Source organism: Pelodiscus sinensis, chromosome 14, assembly GCF_052426305.1.
Source record: "Pelodiscus sinensis isolate ZL-2025 chromosome 14, ASM5242630v1, whole genome shotgun sequence".
Classification (NCBI taxonomy): Eukaryota; Metazoa; Chordata; order Testudines; family Trionychidae; genus Pelodiscus; species Pelodiscus sinensis.
In genome coordinates, this window is record NC_143065.1 from 21,746,860 (window position 1) to 21,767,552 (window position 20,693).

The 20,693-nt window shown below is 41.2% G+C and overlaps 1 protein-coding gene across 1 annotated transcript in view; it reads left to right on the forward strand.

Annotated features, from left to right (window-relative positions):
• LOC102444523 (tropomodulin-2) overlaps positions 1 to 20,693 on the forward strand; it is a 66,386-nt gene that overhangs the window by 11,891 nt on the left and 33,802 nt on the right. Inside the window, exons 2-3 of the mRNA XM_006118509.5 lie at positions 8,603 to 8,797; positions 12,641 to 12,797. Coding sequence (XP_006118571.3) covers positions 8,672 to 8,797; positions 12,641 to 12,797 — 283 coding nt within the window. The 5' untranslated portion in view covers positions 8,603 to 8,671. The remainder of the gene's footprint in view (positions 1 to 8,602; positions 8,798 to 12,640; positions 12,798 to 20,693) is intronic.

Sequence of the window (20,693 nt, forward strand, 5' to 3'; positions counted from 1 at the left end):
ATGAAACATCAATGGATCCCCTCCCTTTGATGTACAAGAGGTTTCCCACAAAGTCATAGAATAATTTAGATTTAATTTTTTTAAAGTAATGTTAACTTTATTCATAACTATTTTGAGACATGAAAGTATCTACTGGAAACAAAGTGGTTCTCTTTATTATGTCTGATCAATTTATAGTCTGCTATAGGTTGTGGTGATAAATTCAATTATACTGACTGCAATTGTTTGCTTGTTACTAATTATGCTTAACAATTACATCTTGACATTATGTGGACTTCTTTGAAATTGTAATTTTTCCTTTTCAGTTTAAATGGCAAGAGCAGGTTCACTACATCATCTTTTAAAAATATTTTTCATAATTATAAAGCCTGACTGGACCACTGTGATCATCTAGTCTGTCATGTTTAATTAATGGAACTTCTATGGCTTGTGTTATAATTTGTTTGAACTTGAACATATCCTTTTGAAAAACATCCAATCTTGATTTAAAAATTACTAGTGATGGAGAATCTACCACAATGCTTGATAAATTGTTCCAGTGGTTAATTAACATAATGGTTAAACGTGTGTACCTTATTTCTAGTCCTAATTTACCTAATTTCAGCTTCCATCCACTGGATCTTGTTTTGCCTTTGTTTGACTGACTGAAGAGCAAGATTCTCTCTAAACTGCGTGGCAGCACAGCTCCACAGCTGCTTAATGAACCCCGCCTAGGCAGGGGCTTAGGGCTCCGTGCACAGAGCTGCCTGGCTGGGGGAGGGACACTTCTTCCTCGGTGGCAGCAGCAGCAGCTCCCTGCTTGGGAAAGAGCAGTGAGTCTTGCCCAGCCCATGAGGACATGTCCCCTCCCTACCAGCTGGGAGAGACTTGCTGCTCTGTCCTCAGCAGGAAGCTGCTGATGTCACTGAGGAAAATGTGCCCCATCTCCAGCCAAGCAGCTCTGTGCACGGAGCCCTAAGAGTCCATTATCAATTAGTTGTTTCTCATGGAAATATTTATAAAATGTGATTAAGTCACCCTTTAACAAACAGAAGATTAAGCTACATAGATTAAGCTCCTTCAGTCTATCACTATAGAATGGATTTTCCAATTCTTTTATCATTTGTGCGACTCTTGTCTGAGCCCTCTCCAATTTAAAGTGAGAATGGAGGAGTGCAGAAAATGTAGGGCATTAACAGAATAAAGATACAGTGTGGCTTCTTAGTAGTTACTCCATGAGAATGAAGGTCAGCTTTCCTGAATTCAATTTCCAATTTTGCTGACTGATGTAGAGAAGATCGCTTAACTTCTCTGTGTCTTAGTTTCCCCATTTCTAAAACAGGAATGAATGGAAATTAATTAATTAATGTTTGAACCATGATTTAACTGCTTCATTTGAGAGTCATTTAGGCTTTAACCCTGCAAGGGACTGATCAACCCCTTAAGGTTATGAGCACCATCAACTCCCACTGGCTTCAGAAGCGTCTGAGCACCTTTCAAGGTCAAGCCCTTGAAGAACTATGGGTTAAAACCCTCTAGATGTGGGGGACCTTCTCTGCCACCTAAAATTGTTTGCAGAGAAAGTTGGGTGCAAAGTGACTATTCAACTTATTGAACATTACAGCATATTTCTTCAGCAACACTGGCTATTGCAAACACGTCATACCTGTCCTCTGCTATGGCTAAAGCTCTTGGATGAGGATCACGGTCAACAACACACTCTTCTGACACAACATTATTTTCTATAAGAAGGGAAAAAACTCATCTATGCAGGAAACAGAATTTTCTTGGGCACTGTCTGAGATTGCGGAATGAACTCTCACAGGAAGTAAGGACTATCAAAATCAAACAACCCATCTTACTAAAACAATACACTCCACACAGTTCTCCCCCATAGGGAAGATGAAAGAAGAAATCACATGTGACTGAAGGGAATCATGTCCCTTAATGCAGTAATGGAAGATGCCCAAACACTACTGTGATGTGCTCAATTTAAGAACCTATTGTGACAAAGCTCCTCTTCTGCTGTGGTGAGTTGTGCATTCAGGCAGATTGCTCTCCTCAAAGGCTCATGGCAGCCCTCAGTTTAGACACTTTCTCTAGGGTGTCAGCTTGTCGTTTGTTGAGCCACCCACCTCATTGGCCATCAAGGAGAAAAGAGAGGAGACCAAACTGCATAGTCACTGCATCCCCTCCAAATGATTCGGGGCAGAACAGACAGCTTTACCAAAATTAGTTCTTCTCCTATGCTGAATAGAGAGTGGGGAAGAAGACAAATCCAAGCCTGCCCTCTACTCCAGGTTCCAGGCCATGGACCCTCTGATGGCAGCTGCCTGCCTGTCTTCAATATCAGCTGTGTGACAGCTACAGTTCCCTGGGCCACTTCCCCATGGCCCTTCCCAGCACCTTTCTTACCACAGGCTCTTCTTCCTGGTACTTACTTGCACTTGCTCCTCCCAGACCTTCCACAGCGCCTTCTCTCCCCAGCTATTTGCATGCCATGAGCTTACAGAAGAAGAGTCCTTTTTAACTAGTTTCAATTGGTTCTTCATTGGCTCTAAGGGTACATCTACACAACAGTGTTATTTTTGGAATAACGAATGTAAATCTGAAATAACAATCCATGTCTACACTACAAGTGGTTATTTTGACATAATGTCAACATAATGGTGAACTGGAAGACTTCTTACTCTGGCTCCTGTAACCCTCATTTTACGAGGTGTAAGGGAAGTCAAAGGAAGAGTGCTCTTTCTCTGACTTCCTGCTGTGTAGACTGCACCAAAAGCCGAAATAAGCTATTTCGATTTAAACTACGCAATTGATGTAGCTCAGGTTGTGTAGCGTAGTTCAGCTTTAGCTCTGATGTGTAGACGTGCCCTAAGTGTCCTGATTAGCCTGCCTCACTGATGGGAAACCTCCTAATTGGCTCCAGATGTTTTAATTGAGCTAATTGCCTTGATTGATTCTGACAAGTTCCTGCTGGTTTTGGATTAGCCCCTGTTAGTTTGTCTTGGAACAGGGATCTTTTTAATCTAGGGCTTGTATACTTCCCTTCTACTGCTCTTATGTATGTTTCCGTTCCTTTATCTGTTCACGCATCAGAGTGGAGTTCCTCTGGGTGGTGCCCACGGGCTTCCCTGATGCTTTTGAGCAACAGTGGTCACTGTCTGAGGCTCTCTGCTTGGTGTCCCCTTCCAGTTCCCTTCTTTTGAACATCATGCCTGCTCCTGTTTTCTTTTTATTTGTCCCAAGTAATCAATTAGTTTCCTAGATTCAGTGGATCCTTCCTGTAGACTGGGGGAGGGTCCTTTAGCTCTGGGCCCACCCACTTCCTGGATTCCAACAGGGCCACTCTACTGTAGCCCTTTGACTTGACCCTGTCAGGAAGATTTAGACCAAACCACTACTTAACATGAATGATGATTTTCACCAATATATTCAAAATAAAACCCAAATCTAGCTCCTTGAATTCTTCCCTTTCTCCCTTGCATAATTAACCTATGACTGCCTTGACTAGGAGGGTCAATGACATATTAAAAAATAAATACAGTTACATGGTCATTACTCACTAGAACACAGAATTAAAGGTTTTCATTAGAAACAAACATTTTGGAGGTTAGATCCCAAAGTAATTTTACATACCCTTTTAAAATCAAAAAAGTTATTACAAGATATTTACTATATTTATTAACTTCTCTAATCTATTATAAGAGCTGAGAATATGTTTTTCTATTTGTAAAACAAATAATATGACTCCACAGCTAATTGAATTGTTAAAATGGAAGAAAATGTAATCACATCCACAAAAACTAAAATACTAGTAGGAATTGTTCAACAGGTTAGGCATGTCCAGGTGATTTAGTATCTAAAAAAATAAACCTGTGAAATAATGTGCTAGTTCAGGTCCTGATTCAGGAAAGCATCTTTATTGAGAACTGCACATTAAAGCATATGCTTAAGTCCCACCTGAAGTTAAGTACGTGTTTAAGTTCTGTCTAACAGAGATGGATTTAAGAAAGTGCTGAATTGAGGCTGGTGAAAAGTGCTAGGCCGATAATCTTGTAGACTAACATGTTGTATTTATGCTTAGAATGTAGATTCTGACATTGACTGCTTCTCCTTGTCTTGCCAATGCACCTCAATCCTGAGGTGGATGGACAGCCTCCTTTGGTGAGAGGTGGCTATGTAGATGTGTTGTGGTAGACTGCAGATAGTTGTGTTGATGAGTTGTAGGTGGTGATGAGGTTTAATTATATTCTTGGCTGAGTCTATCAACAAAGATGCTAAATCTTTACCACCATGAATAAGGGTCACCAAATCCAGCCCATTCTGAGGTTCAGATGTTGCTACCCAGAATGACAGAAGCCTTTAACAGTTGTAAGTGGTTGTGATCCTCAAAGCGATCAGTTGCCCAATCCTATTTGATAAAACATGCTAACCTCTGGATTACAACTCTCTTTCCCAGGGACATGATTAAACTCTAATGAAATCAGCCTTTAAACCACTAAATACATTTTTTAAAAGCTGTAATCTTCTTAAAGACATTTTTCATCCCAATTAATGACTGCTAGATATAGCACTAGGAGTTTAATGAGTTTAATCAAAGAAACTTTTAGAAGGCTTCTTGAAGTCTATGCATACACAGGAGAATGTAACAGAGGAGCAGTGATGCATCTGAGCTTGACTCAACAGTTTAAATTTACTGTATATTTTAGAGAGTTTGTCTGTTTGATCAAGAACTCCTCCTAAATGGTAAGAACTAGGACCACCAAATTCAGCATACAGATTCTTCTTATCATAACTTAAAGCAAAGTAAGGGTTTGGTTGTGCCAGGAAAATGAGATGTGCCTGGATTGAGATTGCTTCTCAGAAAAACAAACAGAAATGAGACAGAGACACCAAAACAGGTTCGGTCCTCAAAATTGACATAAACCAGCGAATGTTGAAAGAGACTGAACCAAGATGAGACAGAACCTGGAATAGGCTTGCTTCTCAATAAACCTTAGAAAAAAAGAGATAAAATGGAGAAATTTGGAGTAGTTCTCTGTTTTGGCATAGCTAAATCAATGCTTAAGATTTGAAAACTAGGAGAAAATGTTATTGAAAACGAGATTGATACAGTCCTTTTTTGTTAAAACATAGCAAAGGAGGGGAGTTTATAGGGATGAAGAAAAAGATATATTTGATGGAATTCCTGAATTACAGACCCGAGCAATACCGGGTAAATCTACAAATATAGTATATTTGGCACATTTATTTAAAATACTTTAATTATCTAAAAGGTGATTTGGATTACAATATGAATCACTTAGGATTTTGTAACGGTAGTGCTGAATTTCACAGCAAAAACAAAGGAAGAAAAGCAAATGATTTCAGTAAACCCATTGGGGAGCTATTTTTGCACAAACTTATCTAATACTCATTATCTGTATTGTGTTTTGATAACAAAGACACTTTTACAACTATCAAAATGTTGTGACATGTCAGAAGATTGCTAAATCTCCTAAAGGAGCACTAAAAATGTGTCTGGTTATACTGTGTAAACCAGGACTCACTTTATGATATTTTTACATTGCAGTGGAGGCTGGAGTATAATTAAAAAGTTATCTTTCATATGACAGAATGATAACCTAATTATATTCATATTTTAATGATTTGCCTGATTTTATTTTTAAAAGTTCCATCCTCCAGATGTGACATTTATATAATTCTGATGTTTTCAAATCTGTAACCTGTCCTATAAATTAGTCTCCTCTGGCATGAGGACAATTGATTTCAATTCAGAAACTGGATCCATAGCCAAAAGAGAAGTATTTAAAATACATACTGAACTTGTTTATTTTTCTGTCATGTACTTTTCTATTTTGGTTATAAATTCTCTCATTCAGTTTTTAGTTTACAAGAGTGTGATTAGAATTAAATGAATTATTTGGTTAGGATTTTGAATGAAAAAAAAAAAGAAAGGACCAGACCCACAGCTGGTGTAAACTTGTTTCAAGTCAATGGAGTTTTGCCAGTTTAGAATACCTGAGGATCTTGTCCAGAAAATTCAATATTATAGTTATCCTATCAACTTTGTGCATAAATGTTTCTGTACGGATCATTATTTTCTTATGTCTTCAGGGCACAAAACTGTAAAGACTGAAACTCCCGAAGTCTGTGCACACTAATTGGGCCCTGCCTACATATGCATTTACTCACACAAATGTCAACTTTGTACATGCATTCGCAGGAACTGCACAAAAATCACTGTGCAAATTTTCATGTAAAATTGCACAAAGGCTACAAGATTCATCTTTATAAATCTCATGAGTAAATGCCAGTTGACTGACCATAACTCTGAATTTTGTACATTCAGAATCTGATCTGTAATCTACACAGCTAGTATATACAGGCAGTCCCCGAGTTACGCGGATCCGACTTATGTCGGATCCGCAGTTACGAATGGGGCCGTCTCCCTGGACTCCAGCAGACCAGGGAGAGGAAGCAAAGCAGCGGAGCACGCGGGCAGCGGACAGCCCAGATGCGTCTGGGCTGTCCGCTGTCCGCGTGTTCCGCCGCTTTGCTCCCAGTTCCCCTGGTCTGCAGACCAGGGAGACGGGGAGCAAAGCAGAGCAAAGCCACGGAGCCCAAGGGCAGCAGGACAGCCACGGCACGTCTGGGCTGTCCCGCTGCCCCCGTGCTCCGCGGCTTTGCTCCGGACGCCTGTGGTACAGCAGCTGGGGCGCTGCCGGTTGGCCCCGTAGCGCCGCTCTGGGCGCTACTGGACCAACCCGGCAGCACCCCAGCTGCTCTGCCCCAGGCGTCCTGATTCAGCCACTGCTGGTCAGTTTCAGCAGCGGCTGAATCAGGACGCCTGGGGCAGAGCAGCTTGGGTGCTGCTGGGTTGGTCCAGTAGTGCCGAGGAGCGGTGGCGCTATTGGACCAACCCAGCAGCACCCCAGCTGCTCTGCCCCAGGCGTCCCCAAGTCAGCCGCTTCTGAAACTGACCAGTGGCTGACTACAGGAAGCCCCTGCCCCGGGCTTCCTGGAATCAGCCGCTGATCAGTTTCAGCAGCAGCTGACTTGGGGATGCCTGGGGTTCTTAAGTTGAATCTGTATGTAAGTCAGAGCTGGCGTCCAGATTCAGCCGCTGTTGAAACTGATCAGTTTCAGCAGCGGCTGAATCTGGACGCCAGTTCCGACTTACATACAGATTCAACTTAAGAACAAACCTACAGTCCCTATCTTGTACGTAACCCGGGGACTGCCTGTATTTCAATTTGGGAGGCAATGAATTCTAATAGGTACTGCAGGGATCTGGGAGTCTTGGATTATATATTGGACTCTGCCACTAACTGTTTCATACATCAGAAGTCCTGCTTCTCTAAGGAGCAGGATTGCTTCTTCTTCAGCTTTTATGCAGTATGGTGAGCCATGTTACTAGGGCTAGAAAGAAGGGAATGAACAGAGGCAGGGAGCCACCACAAACAAATCATAGGAGAATTTTCTTATTAGTTGTGGTAACATGGTAATAAAATGACTTGTTTTCATTATTGAACAGCTGTGTATCATCTGAAAATTAACACCAGTTGAGCTTTAAAAACACAAGGTTCACGAAATGGTTAGGACTTACTGTTTTCGTCACCATAGTCTAAATGTTTAGAGACGCACATGAAGTGAACTTATTCAGAAATGATGTTTTAAGTTAAAATTGGCAATTTCCCTTAGCAGGATTTCTTGTTTTGCTGAAAGTGTTGCCATTTGTCATGAAGACAGCAGAGAAGTCTAAAATAAGACTATAAACTAGGGGGCCAGAAAGCTGCTTACATTACAGCAAGGAGATGTGAACTGTTTCTTAAAACCTGTCAGGAACCAAGGCAGAATAAGGTGGGAAAGTTCGTAGACAGAAACTCTACAATGAAGTGTCAATGAGACAGACTAGCTTTTTGGACAATATTGCTTCCCTTATTCTAACAAAGTTCCTTGTTTAGTGTAAGAAGAAAGTGACTCTTTACCATTGTCACATGACACTCACTATATTGTTCTTTCAGCCAGGAGAACAAAGCAGATGCTTCTTTTTCTGTAGAAGTCTAATCTTCCAGGTGAAAGATAATCTCTGTTCTCTAATTTGTGAGGCCCAAAGCTTCCCTTAGATAATGCACATGCATAGCCCCTGAGCTGCAGGAGAGAATGTCCTAAATTTATTCGTGTTCTTAGGATACTTGCTGCATAGGCTGGCATGGTGATGTTCTCTCTCTTCGGCCACACCTGCAGTTAGAAGTGTGATTCCCAGCTCAAGTAGACATGTTTGCACTTGCTCATCAAGCTAGTGTGCTAAAAATAGTAATGTAGCTGTGGTAGTCCAGGCAGTGGTGAATGACTGTGTGGGCTAGCCCATCCAGAGTACAAGCCCACCCAGATCCCGTAGTTACTCCTGGGTACCACAGAGCTACAATATTGTGTTCAGCACGCTAGTTTGGTGAGAGCTGCCACGAATGTTTGCTTGAGCTGGAAACACACTTTTAGCTTCAAGTGTAGATGTAGCCTTATCCTGTTCCCTTTTTTGAATTTTAAAATGTAAAGTCATTGCTGTAGGTGGCTAATGTAAATGGAGACACTGACAATTGCTTATTCTTAACAGTGAGTGGAACACAAGCAAAATTGCCTCCTGGATGGTTGAAAGCATTAAGTGAGCCGTGCTGCAGGAGCCATGTCGCTGCCATTCCGGAAGGAGTTAGAAAAATATAAGAATATCAATGAAGATGAAATTCTCAGCAAACTGTCAGAGGAAGAGCTGAAACAGTTGGAACATGTTCTTGATGATCTTGACCCTGAGGTAGGTAGAGGGACATGAACAGAACTGATGTTTCAAAAGAGGCTGATGATTATATTCCCGGTACATGACAGGCGATGTGTTCTAAAGGATAAGGCACCAAACAAGGAACTCTGAGACCTTGGATCTATTTCCTGCTCTGCCACTGATATAGGGCAAGTCAGTCTGACATAGGGCAAATTTTTGTGACAGACTTTCTCTTTTTAGACAGTAAATCCTTGAGGACAGAGATTCTGTTAATATATATTTATACCGTGCCTAGCCTAATGAGGCTTTTTTTGTTGGGGCTGGTAGGTTCCACTGTATCAAATCATCATCATCTGTTTGTGAAGATCCCATTCTTTTGAACTATTGAAATATATTGACTCTGTATTTTCAACATACATAGTTTTAAGTGAGGAAAATTTGCTTTGCCAAGACTTGACTGAGCCAAACTTTAATCATCTCCAGTCAACTATACATCCACCCTATCCTACATAAAGAAAACATGTTAGTGTTGCAGACTTGGAAATGGCATTCACAGTATGCTTAAAAACCTGTGCCCTGGCAAAAAAAAAAAGATTTACCTTTCACTTAAAAAAAGATGGGGTCAAAGTTACAGATATGTCTGTTGTTGGGAAGCTTGCACTATATTTCAAATTGACCTAGCAGTTTAAGTTTATAGCACTCCGTTTCTAGTTTTCACCAAAAGAAATACTTGTTCCAAGAGACTAAACGATACAACATAGAATGGAATGGAAATTGAAAGTACTTTCAAGGACATTATAATTATTCAAGGACATTCCATACTGCTAGCAAACCACCAGTCAACACAGCTTCCTGGCCAGTAGAAATTATTTTATTTCCTAAACTGGAGGGAAAATAACGATGAAAAAGAGGTTATTAATTTCCAGTTTCATAGCATTCTATCTGAAGATTAGAGATGTGTAATGAAGTGACCAAGTATATTTTCCAGAAAGTACTTTCTGTATACTCAATTTTAGACTTTTAGTCATCTATACTGGGATAAAAGGTAGGGAGGGAATGGAGAAACAGGAGTAGCAATAGAAAAGAACAGCAACAACAACAACAAAAAGAGGGGAGAATTGGAAAGAGAGTCACCAAGAAGAGAAGATAAAGAGAGGGAGGTTAACCTGTCCTATTTAATTTGACTGCCAGCTTGGTCCTTTAGTACTACTGTAAAAACACAGATAATAAGGGTAGGAGACATTTGACTGGGGGTATGTCTACACTACCCCCCTAGTTCGAACTAGGGGGGGTAATGTAGTCATACGGAGTTGCAAATGAAGCCCGGGATTTGAATTTCCCGGGCTTCATTTACATAAAGCCGGCCGGCGCCATTTTTAAATGCCGGCTAGGTCGGACCCCGTGCCACGCTGCTACACACGACACGGACTAGCTAGTTCGGATTAGGCTTCCTATCCGAACTAGCTAGTCCGTGCCGCGTGTAGCCGCGCGGCACGGGGTCTGACCTAGCCGGCATTTAAAAATGGCGCCGGCCGGCTTTATGCAAATGAAGCCCGGGAAATTCAAATCCCGGGCTTCATTTGCAACTCCGTATGACTACATTACCCCCCCTAGTTCGAATTAGGGGGGTAGTGTAGACATACCCTAAGAGTACTTGAAAATGTCATTTTAATAGTCACAACTAGTCAATACACGGCTGCACATTATTTGCCCCTGAAGAATATTATGCTAATAAATATTAGCTCCACTTAAAAAAGAAAGTACCCTCTAGTGGAGATTAAATTTAGAACATTGTAGAGAGAATGATGACATATTTGTATAATCAGTTTGTGAGCACTTACAAGATAATGGGGTGATGAGGAATATTCAGCATATATTTGCAAATCATGCCAAATCCAAACCAGCCTAATTTCCTTCTTTGACAGGATTACTAGCCTAATGGTCAGAGGGTAACAGTAGATGTGATAGATCTTGAGTTCAGTAAGGCCTTTGATGCAGTCCTCGCACATGACACTCTTATAGGCAAACAAGGGGAATGCAGTTTATATGAAATTACTACAAGGTGAGTGCACAAATGGTTGAAAGACTGCACTCAAGAAATACTTACCAGAGGTTCACTGTCAAACTGGGAGGACATATCTAGAGGAGTCCTTCAGTAGTCAGTGCTGGATCTGGATTTTCATTCATACTTGTATAATGGAGTGGAGAGAATGCATCTAAAAGAAATTTGCGGATGATGCCCATCTGAGAGGAATTGCACACACATTGGGGTACAGGAAAAGAATTCAGAACAACTCTGACAAATTAAGATTTGCAGCAGCACTTTAATGCAGCACTAGCACTGGGAGATAGCTCTTCCAGAATTCCAGGTAAACCCCCTCCATGAGGTGCATAGCTCCCAGCACTGGGAGCCTATTTACACTGGTGCTTTATAGTGCTTTAACTTGCTTTGCTTAGGGGGTGTTTGCTTAGGGGGAAAGTTACAGCACAATGTAGTGGCAGTGCAGACAAGCCCTTCAAGAACTGATCTGAAATCAACAAGATGAAATTCGATAAATACAATTAGGAGGGGAAGAAATCAAAGACACAACTAGACTGGACTGATAAAAAGTGTCCAGGGGTTATAGTGGATCACGAATTGAATATGAGTCAACAGCGTGATGCAATTTTGAAAAAGGCTAATGTTTTAAGTTGTATTAAGAAGTGTGTTGGGTGTAGGACATGGGAGGTAACTGTCCGGCTGTACTTGGCACTGAGGAGGCCTCAACTGGAATAATGTGTCCAGTTCTGGGTACCACGCTTCAGAAAAGATATGGATAGGTTGGTGAAACAAACTTGACCTATGAGGAAAGGGTAAGAAATTGAGGCATGTTTAGGAGAAAAGGAGACAGAGAGGCTATGTCTATACAGCAAGGTTCTTGTGCAAAAACTGGTGGAGCATTCACACCTCAAGCACATTTTTGCGCAAAAAACAACAGTAAATTCACAGGACAGAGGGCTTTTGCCAGTAGAGTTATTCCTTTCCCCATGAGGAATAACTCCGTTTTGTGCTACAGCTCTTGAACAAAAAGGCAAGTGTGGACACTCCACAGGGGTTTAATGCGCAAAAAGAGCCTATCAGAAAAAGAACAGGTGCTCTGATGGCCATTCTGTGAATGGCCATCAGAACTTTCTTGTGCAAGAGCATCCATTCAGTGTGAACGTTCTCTTGTGCAATGTGCTTTTGAAGTGTGGACACGCTTTTGCACAAGAAGTTTTTGCAGAAGATCTCTTCTGCAAAAAAAGCTTTTTGTGCAAAAACCCTGAAGTGTAGACAAAGCCAGAGGGTCTTGATAAATATGTAAAGGGTTGTTATAGGAGGATAGTGATCAATTGTTCTTGATGTCCACTGAAGGTAGGACAAGTAGTAATACGTTTGATCTGCAGCAAAGGAGATTTAAGTAAGAAATTAGGAAAAGCTTTCTAACTATAAGGATAGTTCAGCTCTAGAGTAGGCATCCAAGAGTAATTATGGAATCCCAGAAATTAGTGGTTTTTAAGAGCTGGTTGGATTGTCAGGGATGGTTTAGGGTTAACAGACCCAGCTTGAGTGAAGTGGTCTGAATTTGATCAATTCTCAAGAAGCACTTCAGGCCCTACATTTCTGTGATTCCCTGATTCTACAAAATGCCATGTACCCAAAGCTTCTTCATCAGAGGCCAGATTCTCTAGCTAGTGTAAATCAGCATAGCTCAAATTATGTCAGTGGAGCTATGCCAAAACCTGCCCCCAGATTTCTATGTTTTAATAGTAACATGCTGTCGTGATACTTAATGACTTCTGGAGGTCACTCCCAGACCAACATTTTTATGATTCTGTATTTGCATCTCATTTTGGTAGAATTCACTTTTGCCAGCGGGCTTCCGACAAAAAGACCAGACCAGTAAAGCTGCCACGGGCCCTTTTGACAGAGATCGACTCCTTTCGTACTTGGAGAAACAAGCACTGGAACACAAAGACAGGGAAGACTTTGTGCCCTTTACAGGGGAGAAGAAAGGTAATGGTTCACCCTTGCGTATGCCTGCAATAATGCACTAGTTTTATCTGTGGTCTACTATCTTGCCATCAGACCAGGAGCCAACAACTCTGGAGTTCTATTTCCAGCTCCCTTTGTGGGCTTAGGGAAGATACTGGTGCCACTCCAGCCAGGTGCCAGGCACTATGCCCCTAATTCAGCAAAGCACTTAAGCACAGGAACACTCACATTGACTTCATTGGGATGAGTCATGTGTTCACAATTAGGCATGTGCATTCTGGATCAGACTCTTATATAGACACATCAACTCAAGTATCACACTCCTTCTGAACAATTGTTACCTGCTATTGCTATAAGTAACACTTAAAATCACTGTAAAGGAAAGAGATAAGAGCAGTGATGGGCAACCTAGGCTAGTGAATGGGCTGCATGAGTGGCCCTCCTTCATCTCAGGGGGCCGCAAAAGTTTTGTAACCAAGATGGTCTCCCAGGACAGGGTAGTTTTGCTAAATGTCCTTGTGTACCTAAAATTTGCAGGCTGTGCCATCTGAACCATAGCAGTGCTTTGATTTAAAGCAAAGGGAGCGTACAGCTCTCGCAGTCTATACTGTGTGCAATCAGCATGCACCTCCCTTCACAAGCCCTCGCTTTACGTGCATGTCACTTTAGTAATACCGGAAGGGAGGAAAAAAACATCTATGGACGGAAACCAGCAGAAGCTGGCAACCCTGCGTGTGGGTAACAGAAAACAAAATGTCTCATGGACCACATATAGAACCCCAATGGGCCACATGTGGTCCCTGGGCTTCAGGCTGCTTACAACTGAATTAGAGCAAAGATTTATTTTTCCCACTTGCTTTTTTTGTACATTTGACAGCACTCTTCACATACTCAGTTTCACCATTCCTATTTGTAGAGAGGTTTGTCATACAGCCACAGAGGAGAGAAGAACATTTTAAAAAACAGGAAAGCGTGATTACAAAAAACCCCCACACTGGCAGGATGATTTAGGCAGGAATGGCATTTTGAACTACTTTTAATTCAAACCTTAAGCGACTGATTACATTTGAAGTATACCGTGTCCCTTTAACAACACTGTCTCAATTACCTTATTTGTAAACTGAAAATATTAACATTTTCCTAAGGCTTTCTATCAGCTATCTACTTAAGCATATGCCTAACTCTGATCATGTAAGTAATTCCACAAAGGGGCATGTTTAAAGTTAAGCATATACTTAAATTCCTGGACAACTCCAAGACAGAATGATTAACAATCTAATCTGACCCACAGGGAAGTAAATGGCAAAATTATTGAACTTATAATGGAAATAAGATTGGGGCCCTAATTACTATTTACAAATGTGCTTGGAAGATGTTAAGTGCTATTTATATGCTAAGTGTTATTATTACATTTCATTTTCATCCTTTTAAAAAAAAACACGGTATATTAAATAATCTTTTCAAGGAGCGATAGCAGCTAGATCTCTCATTAAAAAAACAGAAGCATTAGTTTCGATCATTGCACATTGTCTTTATTTTCTCCCCCAGCACTTTATCCATTTTTTTATTTTAGTGACTTAAGGCTTGATCCTAAGTCAATGGTAAGAGTCACATTGACTTCAATGGATCAGAACTGGGTACGTACTGTTTAGAAGGGAAAACCCAGCCTATGTGAGAAGTGATTTATTACCAACCCCTCCTCTTGTCTGTCCTCTTATGCAGAAACTGTTAATATGATGTTAAACTGTTACAGATTTCCTTTCTGCTATTGAATAATGATTCTTCTTATCAGAACAATGCATGGATTTAAAAAGAAAACACAACACAATACAAAAATGTGATGATTGTATAGTTGTTTAAAAAAATCAGATGTTTTTAATTTAAATATATTTCTTTTTAAAAATAACCCCATTTAAAATTTATTTTGAAATTATGGTAACTTATGGTAAGACATAAATTTCCCATAACATATTAACATTATTTAAATCAAATAAAAATATTAAGCAGTAAATGCTAGCTGCTAAAGTTTTAAATCAGGTCAAAGAATTGAACTGGAGAAAGCAACTGTCTAAGCACTTGGAACCAGATTTTGCTGACATGCTAAAACCAGAGCTTTTGATACCCAGTAATCTCTCCTGTAAAGATGCAAAGAGAATATTTACTTCATTCCATGTTATTCAGCAAATTCAGTGCAATAACTACTTCAAAGTTAAGAAACAGATTGGGAGCTGAAAAAACAGGAAAGCTAATTTCCTCATCCAATCTATAAATAAAAATTAGGTGTGAAAAGATAAGATCTACTAGTTCTAAAATCTTGAAGGATATGGTGACTAGAAACAATCAGTTTGACTCACTAACTACAGATGATATTTCCCTTGTTTAATAAATCAGTTTTAAATACAAAATGTATTTTGATAAACTTTTTCTTTATGTATCCAACACATTTAAGGTACTATTATTAACTAATAAAAACAATTTTAAATGTGGTTTAAGTTTTTTTTTAAATCTGAATTCTAATTTCCATCCATCCAAAATTTGATATAAATCACAGGTAAAAATAATTAAACAAGAAATGCATCACACAACATTTTCTAACATAAAAAGTATAAAAAATTAAGAATCTGAATAAATGTGCTAAGCTCTATAATTGCTTAAATAAATGTATGTTGATATTTATCATTCTGTTAGCAAAAAGAAGTACTAAATTCAGTGTAAAAGCCATACTTAGTTATATGTTATAATCAGTGAAAACCAACCTGTCTTTAGGAAAATAACTAAAAAGTACAAATACAAAATGAAATTCAAATCGATACTTTACATCAAGGTTTCCTGCTTGATGACTTAAATCTGTTCAAGTGGCTGATTTAAATCTATCCACCCTGGGCAGGTGCATAGTCACACAGGCGCTATCATTGTCTTATCTGAGTTCATGTAGATTTAGAAAAGTGAGACATTTTTTGTTTCCACTAGAGAATTTGAGCAACCACTGCGTGGCGCCCCGAGCAGAGCTGACTCGGGATGCACATAAAATTGCTACCCACGATCAGGCCGGCCTACAGGGGAGAAAGCACCAAAGAGAGTAGTTGCACAGGAACCTGGCAATTCAAAAGGGACCAGAGTTTTCAGCTGCTGCAGCCATTGCCACAGGAATGGCAGCAGCTGGAGCCCTGGGCCCATCAAATTACTGCCGGAGTGGCACACGGTGCACTCTGGGTATCTCTGAGGGTTGGGGGAGGGAGAAACAGCATGGCATGCTAGCTGCGATACTCAGAGCTGGCTGATCTCAGCCCCACCCATCCCTATTGGCAGTGCAAAGCAGGGCCCTCTCTCACCTTACCCAGGGCCTGGCAAGTCTGTTGGCCCCCAACCCCTGCCCATGATGTGCAGGGTTTCAGTGCCACCCTGGGGATTGCACTTGCTCTGTGTAAGGCTAACCATTGTATTGTCCACCACTCTATCACTCTACCCTGTGATGGGGGTAGTTTTCCATCCTGAGATTTTCTTTTGATACTTTTAAAAATACATGATTCTTTAACTTGTCCACTATAGTCCTGGCTGTATTAACCCAGATTTCTGTGATTTAGGAACATCACTGTTCCACAAAACACGAATAACTAAACTTTTCACCTATCCCTCCACATTGAACTGGCTTTGCTCAGCCTCCCTTGCACACAGATCTGCTCTTATTAGTGTAAACTAAGTAAATCACAAATGGTGATTCAGGGGGTTATTGGAATTGTGAAGTTATTGCCAGTGTATTTGTGCTACGGAACTTACTCTCTTGATTTCTCTTGTGTCCTTCATTTGGACTCTGTCCCAGATTGAGTCCTAAATGTGAATTTTAGCAGATTGAAACATGGGGGGGGGAGGGGGGAAGAAAAAAAAAACCTCACGACTACTGCTTAATGTAACTGGTAATTATTTAAATAGTGAACTCTGCTCTACTCTCATTGAAGTTGGTGGCCAGATCCCCTGAAAATATCTGATCTGTATTAAGTTTTATCTGTCAAACTAGATCAACATAGACAATTATGTGCAATTCAGCACCATAGTGTCTGAAAACTTTGTGTTGTATCTACCAATTTGTGTGCTGGTTTAAGGGTGCATGTCTTCAGTAGGAAAGAATCTGCCTACCTTAAGCCTGGCATCCCCCCCATGCTGGGACTGCTGGAGATGACATGACCCCCGAATGAGTAGCAGAAAGACACTCCTCACATCCCCCTATCACATCAGAGTCGAGAGGTTCCCAGGCTAGTAGATTTTGGTGCTCCAGCCTCATGGTGGGGTGGCAGGGGAACTGAAGTGTCAGTGCTGGTTCCCCAATGCTGGGGGAGGGAAAGCCCTGAGCCTTGGGGCTGTATCCAGGCAAGCTAGGGGTCACAGCCGGCCCCTGGGCCTCAGGTTCCCCACCCCTGCAGCTGAGTCTTTCTAATGCTGATCAAATTAGATGAATCTTGATTAAGGGCCAGGATCAAGTAGGCCTGGTTGCAGATCCTGTCTACTCAATATGTGGGCCGCATGCGGATCACAGCCTGTTTGTTTGCGGTCTGCGGTGCAGTGTGAGTTTACACAGGGCTCAACATCTGGCCCGTGGGTGGAAGCCAAAACAAAAATGTAGTCAATATAATGGTCTTCTGTTGATATGCGTTGTAGTAGTTAAATTCCTGGACTGTCATTGATTATTAAAAGTGCTCTCTTATGGGTGAAAATCGGGTAAATATTGCATCTTATTAATATCAGCAGAACAGACTTAAATGGGGCCTGTGTGTTGTGTAATCTTGCCTTAATCATTGTATTCTTGTCCGTCGGTATGAAAGAAGCTATTTGCATATATATTTGCACATATGTGCAACCACACTTAAGTTGCAGTTGGTATATGCCATGAGTATCATTGTGGCCTCTGGGGCTTCCATAGTTGAGTAGCTCTGTTTTAGATCTTAACACCAGCATTCCTAATCTCCGACTGGTTTAGCTCCACAAAACTCATGGACTGAGTAACTATGGCATGACTGTTTTGAAAGATTAATGTCTTGATTCTCAATTACATTAGGGGCTTGTCTAAATTGGGAAGTTGACTGCAATAGCTATTGCTGTAAACTATTTTGCAATGACCATTCACTGATAGCTTCCCAAGGGGACAGTCTATTGTGGAATAAAAGTCACAAGTCACGCCCCTATAAATCCTACTTCTGTTGCAAAGGTGCCAGAAATTGGGTGTGCATAAAATTAGATCCACGGTCCAGCTCCTTTTCACTGCTGGAGCAGTATAAAGAGGCCTTAGTGAAAATGAGAATCAAGCCCTACAATTTTATCTTAATTTTAAGGTAACTCTGTTAATTAAAACTTAAGATCTTGGACCTCTGGCTGTTGAAAATTAGAAACAGAAGGCACAGAAGCCAATATGAGATCGAGCACAGTTCCCCAGAGAGGGATGTTTGTATGTCAGTGGGATTCAAGTTCCTCAAGCTTTGTTTAAGGTTGTGCCACCGTTTTGCACTTTGCTATTTGTCTTCCACTAGGAAATATATTCTTTCAAGATTAACCTTTGGAGGAAGCACGCCACTTACTAAGTGACATTTCTACACATTCCTACAGGTGTTTTGCAAAGCTTACCCTGACATGGAAGCTCTTAGGCAAGCTGAAAGGAAAAAGGAGATGTATTTTAAAATCCTGCTCATCCCCTGTCTGCCTTCTTTTGTTAACTGTCAAATTCTTGACAAAAAGGGAATTCTTGACAAAAAGGGGTCTAACATCAACTAGATGGCTGAAAGATGAAATTTAGTTGCTTGCATTGATGCTTATGTTTAACATTGCCATAAGGTTTTGATCATACTACACAACAAGCCAAAACAAATTCCAAAACTAATGGGGAGACATTCAGAAGAGTCAGAACACAGGAAGTATTAAACACTGGCTCGGGGGGCTTAAGAATGTTGAGAGTTGCCTTGTAGCTTAACTGTAAGCATGTTCTGTGAGACTTGCAGTATTTGGCAAAAACAACTGAACGTATGGCTTGCATTATAGTTTTGGGCCTCTGCCGTACGTTAGCTTGTTAACTTGCTATATTAATTGCTTCAGAGAACTAAATTCGACCTTGTAAAGTTCTGAATGCTCTACCCCCAATTCAGCAAAGCAGTTAAGCACCTGCTTGCCTTTAAGCATGTAAGCAATTTCATTAATTTAAATGGGATTGCTCGTGTGCATAAAGTTAGGTGAATGCTTAAGTGCTTTGCTGGATAACCGCCTGAATGTTCAGCACATTTGAGGATTGCACCCTAGATGTCCAAGAATGCAGTTGCCACTGAGACCACATCTCTTCATAGATATGCCCCATAAAAGTAATTATCACTATCCAAAGGATATGAGTTGAGCATCCCCAGATTTGGGCCTGGGGGATGTAGAGAGTGGGCTTTGCTTTTGGAGGTTCCTCATCTTTGTAATTTGTCCCACTTGCAAGCTGCCAAAGCAGAGATTTGGTGATTTTCAAGAGCTGAGATGAAACATCTGTTTAATCTGGCAGTCTCACCAGCAGGGGATCCATTATTGATAAGTAGCAGTGAGCTAGGTAAGTTTCATTTTTTAGCCACAGTAAATAGCAATCTGTAATGTTTCCTTTGTAGGTTTTTGGACTGGCTCCTATCTGGAACAGGTGCTCTTATGTAAGAGGCAATAAACTCTTAATTCAGGAGGTATGCATAGTGATCCACTGCATTACACAAATATAGCCGGCTCCATTGTCAGCCATGTTTGTACAATTATTGGGCCTGTCTCTGTATCACTTGCCAGTTAATGAGAGTGTGGGGCTCAGGAAAGGCAGGGTTAAGTTCCAAAATGTTAAACGACAGTGAAGATGATGATACTACATCGGTGCATTCATATTAAAAAGAAATCCATTGAGAGGACACAGGAATGAGACTATGTACCCCTGTGGGGCCCTATTCTGGCTAAAATCAAAACAGGTTTGGGGAATGGAACAAATGACCCTGTGGCTCAGGCACTTGCCAGGCAATCAGATGACATAGGTTCAGTTCTTGGCTTGGCCACAGCGTGCACATGTCACATGAGGGCCAGCTCGAGCCATTTCTGCGCCCCGGGCAGCAGGAGTGCAATGCATACGTGGCCCTGCTCCCCAGCACACTGTGCACCTTACAGCTGCAATCAGGCACACGGCGCCTGATTGCAGCTCTAAGGGCCCCCATGCGGCCCCCGGGCGCACAGCGCCTGATGGCAGCTCTAAGGGATGCCGCATGGCCCCCGGCGCACGGTGCCTCTTACAGCTGCCATCAGGCACCCCTCATAGGTTGGCGCCCCGGCCAGCTGCCCAGCTGCCCCCCCCCCTTAATCCGGCCCTGTGTCACATCATCTTCTTGTCCCTCACTTCCTGGATCTAAAAGTAGTACAGTAATCCTGCCTTTCTTTCTGTCTCCATTTAGACTGCAAGCTCCCTGCAGCAGGGGCTGTCTCTAAGTATGTGTATGTACAACACCTAGCCTGTTGGAGCCCCTACCTCACTTGAGATTTAAGTCTCAGTGCTACCAGAATACAGATTTGTTTATCATTAACAACATTTCCCCTTCAGCTTCTCCTGCAGTAGTTGCCCCTATGTAACATCAAGAAATAGCAATTGGAGAAAAAGTTTAAAACATTTTTATATATGATCATTCAAAGTTTGTTAAAGTTGTGCATATGCTTACTTTAATCCAGTACTTGAATCCAGTACTGCTGTTTCCGTTCATTCCTTCATCATTATCCTTGTTTTCTATAATATCTCCTGCTCCTTGCCAAACAATTTTATGTTGGGTCTTATCCAGCTCCCATCAAGTCAATGGAAAGAATCCAATGGATCAGGCCCTTTAGGAATAGTGCTGGGAAAGGAAGGGGAAATCCACACTTTGTATCTGTGAACATTTTTCAAGC